Here is an 8,615-nt window from a genome sequence, read left to right on the forward strand (position 1 = left end):
GAGGAACAGCGGAAGAGGCCACGTCACCGCCTGGTGGTCCACTGCAATTGCCTGAGGATAACACATACTGTGAAACAGAGTCCGAAGAAAAAAGGTACACATCTATCACTCCTTCATTTGTCTCTGAAGGAATGTCAACAGTGATGGCTTTTTCTAGAAGTGATCCAGGATAGTGTCCTGTCTTCCCGTCTCACACGGGAATACTCAGTTGTTTCTTCTGTTGAGGAGGTGACTAAAATAAGAGGAAGTGTCCTTGACAAAACTAGTTCCATTGGTTACCAGGGAAGCTTCCCGGTGAGGAAAGTATAGACACCTCCTTGGAGAATTAGTATGCTAAAGGCATGAGTGAAATGTGTGGTAAGTGAAGAATGTGGAATTCAAGGAAATTTTCTTTCCTTTTTATGAAATAGTTAAACCGATTCTTCTAGAGTAGGTTTATAAGCTGTTGTTGGTAATGATCCAAAGCACAGCAGTTGTTTTTTAAATTCTTGTGTGTCTGACAGAATCTTTTTTTTTTTTGAGAGAGAGGTTTTTTGCTATAGGGTGCGTGTACCTTCCAGAATGACAGAGAGAGACAGAGAGACAGAAAGTGAGAAATAACCTCCCGGGGGTGATGGCTACGCCACAATCCCCTCTCCATTCTCCTCTCGGCATATTGGGCACACACGCACATGCACCCGGCATGAGTTTTAAGCCACCGGGTCCGGGATGCAAACTATGGTCAACTACATGGGAGACAAGTGACATAGCCATTACGCTATCTGCTGGTCCCTGTGATAGAATCTTTAACAAAATCATAAAAAATAGCATGATATGTTAAGATACTCTAAAATATCAGTGACGTCAGTGTAATAAGTTATTCAGAATCTGGTGAACAGGGAGGAACTTTTTATTTTTTGAGAGGTTTTTGCTACAGGGCAAGTGTGCCTACCAGAAAGACAGAGACAGAGAGTCAGAAAGTGAGAAATCATTCCCCAGGTGTATGGCCATGCCACAACCCCTTGTTTTCCATTCTCTTTTCAGGATCTTGGGCATACACGCACACACATCCATGATGAGTTTAAGCCACCAGGTACAAGTCTCAAACCTTGGTCGACAACATTATTGCGTAGCAACATAGTCATTACGCCATCGGTTGGTCCCAGTATAAAGCCTTATTTCAGTTTTTACAACTTTTCATGAAAGGACAAATGTGTCACATTATTCCATTTACCCCTGTTCTGAAGCCGAGAAGATGCATTTCTTTGTATGTAGTTGACCGTTCAGAATCATTCTTAAAGAAAATAAATTCAGGTGGGACAGATGGGGGAGTTTTCACAAATTGGTTTTGTAGTTATCAGTAGAATGATTAGAAACCAATGCCTTTTTTCATGGAATTTTTTCATATTTGGAACTCCAGATTCAGAATCATTCTTAAAGAAAAAAATAAATTCAGATCTGTAAGATTGGGGAGTTTACACAAATTGGTTTTGTAGTTATCAGTAGAATGATTAGAAACCAATGCCTTTTTTCATGGAATTTTTTCATATTTGGAACTCCAGCTCTTGTGAGAATAAAGTCAAGAGATCTGGCAACAGGAAATGGACCTCCAGAATTCTGAAGGTTTTAGGAACATCGGAAAAGGCCACGTCACCGCCTGGTGGTCCACTGCAATTGGTTGAGGACAGCAGATGCTGTGAAACAGAGTTGGAAGAAAAAAGGTACACATCTATCACTTCTTCATTTCTCTCTGAAGGAATATTAGCAGAGATAGCTTTTTCTAGAAATGACCCAGAATAGTGTCCTGTCTTCAGGTCCAACAGGAGAATACTCAGTTGTTTATTCTATTGAGGAGGTGACTAAAATGAGAGTAAGTATCCTTGACAAAACCAGTTTCATTAATTACCAGGGGAGCTTGACTGTGAGGAAAGTATGAGCACCTCCTTGGAGAATTAGTATGCTAAAGGCATGAGAGAAGTGGGTGATAACTAAAGAATGTGGGATTGAAGGAAGTTTTCTTTCTTTATAATGAAATCGTAAAACTGATCCTTCTAGAGTATGTTCGTAAGCTCTTGGTAACAAACTAAAGCACAGGACATATGTTTTAAATTTAAGTTTGTTTGACTGAGTATTAGAGTGCTTAATACATTATGTTGTCAATTTTGAACAAAAATTATTAATACTTTTTAAAAAAACTTATATTCATGGGGCCAACAGTTAGCGTAACGTCTATGTCGCTGAACTCTTACGTAGTCGACCGCAGTTCAAGTCCAGAGTCTGCTGGCTTAAACTCACGCTGGGCACGTGTGTGTGTGTGCCCAAGGTCCCGAGAGGAAAATGGAGGAGAAGTGATAGAGGCATGACCATCCACACTGGGGGATGATTCATCATTTTCTATCTCTCTGTCTCTCTCTGTCTTTCTGGTGAGCACACGAGCCCTATTGCAAAAAAAAAAAAAAAATTCCTGTTCAAAATTTAAAAAAAGCTTCTATTGTATCATTTTAAGGTAAGAGGGCATTCATTAAGAATTGATTCTGATATGAAATATCCTATAATGTATAATGTACTTCAGCATCTATGTAATGATCCTATAAGTATAATGTACTTCAGCATCTACGTAATGATTGAAAAGTTGAACTGTCATGCACAAAGTAGTCTTAAACTCTGACATAAAAACCATTTGAACACTGAAGGCAGACTAAAGAGAAGTCAAGTTTTAGTTTCTTCCTTACCCCCCAATATTACATGTGTGCTCTACAGAGACAAAAACATTGACTCAGGGCTTAGAAGTCATCCTCTGGGAGAAATGGCAGTGTCACTCAGTCACTTCTATGTCCTCACACAATTCTGGGCATGCAAACAAAAGCCCAGCATATCCTTCAAGGTGTCAGGACTGGCACTTGAGCAGCACTGACTTTCGTGCTGCGGGATCCAGCGCCTTGATGTCCACACCACTTGCTGGTCCCTAGTTGGAATAGAATTTTATCCCCCTTCATGTGTGTCTGACAGAACCTTTGACAGTCTCATAAAAAATAACTATTATATGTTAAGATACTCTAAAATATTAGTGATGTCAGGGTCCAAATTGTTTAGAAACTGGTGAGCAGAGAAGATTTTTTTTTTTTTGAGATGTCTTTGCTAATAGGGCTCGTGTGTTAACCAGAAAGACACAGAGAGAGAGACAGAAAGCAAGAAATCATTCCCTAGGGTGATGGCCACGCCACAATCACTTGTCTTCCAGTCTCTTCTCAGGATCTTGGGAATGAACGCTCACGCGTCTGGCCTGAGTTTAAGCCACCAGGTCCAGGACTCAAGCTGTGGTCAACTACATGGAAGTCTAACGACATAGTCGTTACGGCATTTGATGGTCCCAATATAAAGCCTTCTTTCTGATTACATATAACTTTTCAGTGATGGAGTAATGTGTCACATTGTTCCATTTATCCCTGTTTGAAAGCTGAGAATATGCACTTCTTTGTAATAGTTGACCCTTCAGAATCTTTTTTAAAGTAGAAAATGAATTCAGATGGGAAAGATATGTCAGTTTACAGAAACTGGTTTTGTAGTTTTCAGTAGAATGATTAGAATCCAATGGCTTATTTCATGAATTTTTTTCAAAGTTGGAACTCCAGCTCTTGGGAAAATGAAGGCAAGAGAAATGAAAACTGGAAAAGGTCCTCCAAAGCCCCAACAGTTCTCGGAATGTCGGAAAAGGCCAAGTCACCTCATGGTCGTCCACTGCAATTGCCTGAGGTCAAAAGATTCTGTGAAACAGATTCAGAAGAAAAATGGTACATATTTATCAGTTTTTTATTCCTCTCTGAAGGAATATTCGCAGTGATGACTTTTTCTAGAAATGACCCAGGATAGTGTCGTGTCATCAGGTCCAACATGGGAATACTCAATAGTTTATTCTGTTGAGGAGGTGAGAAAATGAGAGTAAGTGTCCTTGACAAACAGCAGTTTGATTAATTACCAGGGAAGCTTGACTGTGAGTAAGTGTAGACATCTCCTTGGAGAATTAGTATGCTAAAGTCATGAGAGAACTGAGTGATAACTGAAGAATGTGGGATTCATGGAAGTTTTCTTCCCTTTTTGTGAAATAGTAAAACCGATTCTTCTAGAGTATGTTTGTCAGCTGTTGGTAAAAATCTAAAGCACAAGACATGTTTTTTTAATTTAAGTTTGATTGACTGTCTATGAATTAGAGGGCTTAATACATCATGGTTTTTTTTTTTGAGAGGTTTTCGCTATAGGGCGTGTGCACTCGCCAGACAGAAAGAGAGAGACATAGAGACAGAAAGCGAGAAATCACCCCCCAGGGGGGATGGTCACGCCGCAATCCCTTCTCCTCCATTCTCCTCTTGGGATCTTGGGCACACATGCACATGCGCCCGGCATGAGTTCTAAGCCACCGGGTCCGGGACGCGCACCGCGGTCGACTACATGGAAATCCAGCGACATAGCCATTATGCTAACTGCTGGTTCCCAATACATTATGTTTTTAATATTGAACAAAAATTATTAATATTTTTTCTTAAAACTTCTATTCATGTATGGTTTTTTTTTTTTTTTTTGAAGTTTTGCTATAGGGCGTGTGTGCTCGCCAGACAGAAAGAGAGAGACATAGAGACAGAAAGCGAGAAATCACCCCCCAGAGGGGATGGTCACGCTGCAATCCCTTCTCCATTCTCCTCTCGGGATCTTGGGCATGCACGCACACGCTCCGGCGTGAGTTTTAAGCCACCGGGTCCGGGACGCGAACTGCGGTCGACTACGTGGGAGTCCAGCAACATAGCCATTACACTAACTGCTGGTTCCCTCATGTATGGTTTTAAGATAAGAGGGCATTCATTAAGAATTGATTCAGATATGAAATATCCTAATTTACTTCAGCCTCTAAGTGATGACTGAAAAGTTGAACCGTCATGCACAGATTAGTGTTAAACTATGACCTAAAAACCATGCCAACACTGAAGGCAGACTGAAGAGAACTTGTTTTTAGTTTCTTTCTTATTCCCCAGTATGGCATGTGTGATCTCCAAAGACAGAAACATGGGCGCAGGGGTTACGAGACATCTTCTGTGAGAAATGGCAAGGCTACAGTCACTTCTCCTACAGTCTCCTCAGAGAATTTTGGGCATGCAACAACAAGCCCAGCATGTTCTTCAGGGTGCCAGGATTGGGACTTGAACAACACTGACTGTCGTGTGGGGTCCAGCACCTTGAAGTCCACACCACTTGCTGGTCCCTAGTTGCAATAGAATTTTATCTCCCTTCATGTGTGACAGTATTTTTTACAGTATCATAAGGACTAGTTATGATATAGGAAGTTACTCTAAAATATTCCTGATGTCAATGTTATAAGTTGTGTAGAATCTGGAGAACAGAGAGAATTTTTTTTTGAGAAGTTTTTGCTGTAGGGCACATGTGCTCACCAGAAAGTCAGAGAGAGACAGAGAGACAGAAAGCAATAAATCATTCCTGTGTGCGGACGTCCATGCCATAACCCCTTATCCTCCATTCTCCTCTCAGCATATTGGGCACGCATACACACACATTCATCGTAAGTTTAAGCCATCAGGTCCGGGACACAAACCATGGTCAACTACATGGGAGTCTAGCGACATAGCCATTATGCCATCTGTTGCTCCAAATATGAAGCCTTCTTTCTGTTTGTTACAACTTTTCAGCAATGGACTGATGTGTCACATTATTCTATTAATTCCTGTTTTGAAGCTGAGAATATGCTGTTCTTTGTATGTAGTTGACCCTTTAGAATCTTTTTTAAACAAGAAAGTGAATTCATATGTGAAAGATGTGGGAGTTTACAGAAATTGGTTTTGTACAGAAATTGGTTTTGTAGTTGGCAGTAGAATGATTAGAAACCAATGTCTTTTTTCATGGATTTTTTTTCAAAATTGGAACTCCAGCACTTATGAAAATAAATGTAAGAAAAATGAATACAAGAAACGGACCTCCAAAACGTCGATGGATTTAGGAACGACGGAAAAGGCCAAGTCACCACCTGGTGGTCCACTGCAATTGACTGAAGTCAAAAGATTCTGTGAAACAGATTCAGAAGAAGAAAGGTACATATCTCTCACGTGTTGATTTCTCTCTGAAGGAATATTAGCGGAGATGACTTTTTCTAGAAATGAACCAGAGTAGTGTCCTGTCTTCAGATCCAACACGGGAATACTCAATTGTTTATTCTATGGAGGAGGTGACTAAAATGAGAGTAAGTGTCCTTGACAAAACTAGTTTCATTAATTACCAGGGAAGCTCGACTGTAAGGAAGTGTAGACATCTTCTTGGAGAATTAGTATGCTAAAGATAAGAGAGAACTGGGTGATAACTGAAGAATGTGGGATTCAAGGAAGTTTTCTTTCCTTTTTATGAAATAGTAAAACCGATTCTTCTTGAGTATGTTTGTAAGCTGTTAGTAGCGATCTAAATCACCGAACATGTTTTTTAAATTTGTTTGTTTTACTAAGTATTAGAGGGCTTATTACATTATGTTTTAAATATTGATCAACCATTATTAATAATTATTCTTAAAACCCCTCTTCATGTATGATTTTTAATGTAAGGGCATTCATTAAGAATTGATGCAGATATGGAATATCCTAATATACTTCAGCCTCTAAGTGATGCTTGAAATGTTGAACTGTCATGCACAGATTAGTATGTAATAAAAACCATGCCAACACTGAAGACAGACTGAAGAGAACTTATATTTTTAGTTTCTTTCTTATCTCCCAGTATGGCATGAGTGTTCTCCAGAGACAGAAACACGGGCAAGGGGGATAAATGACGTCCTCTGGGAGAATTGGCGATGCCATAGTCACTTCTCTTACAGTCTCCTCACAGAATTTTGGGCATACACACAAGCCCAAGGTGCCAGGACTGGGCCTTGAACAGCACTGACTGTCATGCGGGATCCAGCGCCTTCAAGTCCACACCACTTGCTGGTCCCTATTTAGAATAGTATTTTATCCCCCTTCATGTGTGTCTGACAGTATCTTTGACAATATCATAAGGAATAGCTATGATATAGTAAGACAGTCTGACATATTATTTATATCAATATTATCATTGTTTACAATCTGGCCAACAGGGAGATTGTTTTTTTTTTTCCGAGAGGTTTTTGCTATAGGGCGTGTGTGCTCACTGGAACGTCAGAGAGAATCAGAGAGACAGAAATCGAGAAATCACTTCCCGGGGAGGGGATGGCTATGCCACACTTTCTTGTCTTTTATTGTCTTCTCAGGATCTTGGGCATGCACACACGTGTCTGGCGTGAGTTTAAGCCATTGGGTCCGGGATTCAAACTGTACATGGGAGTCCATAGGAGTACATGGGAGTCCAGTGACATAGCCATTATGCCAACTGCTATTCCCAATCTCCCCTTTTTTTGAAACCTGAGCGCAGCTTTCACTCTCTCTATTTCTATCAATATTCTTATTTCAGACCTTTATTCAATGTTTAAAAAGTTTCTTTTTAATTTATCATTAGTATTATTATCCATACATTCTGTTGCTATACGTCGTTTGTATTGTAAGGAGTCTTTACCAAGCATGATGTACACCTCAGTCCCGCCCACATGAGAATACTGTACACATCCTCCTCAACAGATAATAAACCATATCTGTCCCACAAGTGTCTTAGCTCTATTTTTCCCAAAAAAAGGTTTCTGTTCATTTCTAAATCTTTCTTCTTCCAAGGCTTCACCATCATCTAGGCTTTTACTTGCCTGCTTCTCCAAACTTGTAACTGCCTCTTCCTGTTAACCCATTTCCAAACCATGTCCACAGTCCCAGTTGTCTGTCAACCCCACCCTTTTAGCTGTGCCCATTTATTGTATTCATTTGTTATTACATTGCTAAACAGCAATACTTGAAACTGGGTAGTTTGTAAAGAATCAGTGGATCACTCGGCTTACAGTTCTGGTTCCTGAAAGGTATAAAAGCAGGGCCTGACTTCTGGCTGGCCTCTGACTAGTCACAACATTGCCCAGAGAAGCAGATAGGTCAGTAGCTACCTGTAGAGAAAGAGAGGGGCAGAGACGGAGAGAACACAGGAAGAGTGACCGGACTCTTCCACCTCCTCTGTTTGTCCCTCCCATGTTCCAGGTGATTGAATGGTGCCCTCCCATTAGGCCCGGCCTCTCAAAGGTCTCACCTCCCAAAGATACTGGTAGCCAAACTTCCCGGTCAGGGACAAACGTTTATTCAAATCATAGGAGAGTCAAGTTGTAATTATATGGAGAACATCATTTAATACGCAGATAGCTGGCCTTTCATCAAGTTTTTTGCTAATGAAAGGAACTCACTTAGTTTTTCTTGTATATTTTTGCTCTAAAGCAGTTCCAGGAAATCTAATATTGATGATTCATGGCCTACCTCAGATGACGACTTCATAGGTCTCGATACCAAGGTACTGTGCTGTCTTGTCAAATTATTTTCCTTTCATTGAAGCTCTGGATTTGGTTTTGTCTAGTATTTACTCTTAAAATTTATCAGTGGTCTACCTATCTTTGCTTTATAGTTGTAATTGGAAATGGGTCAGAGTAAGCTAGTTTATAGAAATAAGATTATTAGATTTTTTTTTCTTTTTACTTTGGTATGTACCTT

At 40.2% G+C, this 8,615-nt stretch overlaps 1 protein-coding gene across 1 annotated transcript in view; it reads left to right on the forward strand.

Moving 5' to 3' along the window:
• Positions 1–8,418, forward strand: part of LOC102485184 (uncharacterized) — a gene marked incomplete at both ends in the record, with an annotated part of 10,409 nt that extends 1,991 nt beyond the window's left edge. Inside the window, 4 exons of the mRNA XM_006168598.1 lie at positions 1,542–1,700; positions 3,600–3,770; positions 5,913–6,071; positions 8,346–8,418. Of these exons, the coding sequence (XP_006168660.1) occupies positions 1,542–1,700; positions 3,600–3,770; positions 5,913–6,071; positions 8,346–8,418 (562 nt within the window). The remainder of the gene's footprint in view (positions 1–1,541; positions 1,701–3,599; positions 3,771–5,912; positions 6,072–8,345) is intronic.
• Between the last annotated feature and the right edge of the window lie 197 nt (positions 8,419–8,615).

Source organism: Tupaia chinensis, unplaced genomic scaffold, assembly GCF_000334495.1.
Source record: "Tupaia chinensis unplaced genomic scaffold, TupChi_1.0 Scaffold145894_1, whole genome shotgun sequence".
NCBI classification, from domain to species: domain Eukaryota; kingdom Metazoa; phylum Chordata; class Mammalia; order Scandentia; family Tupaiidae; genus Tupaia; species Tupaia belangeri.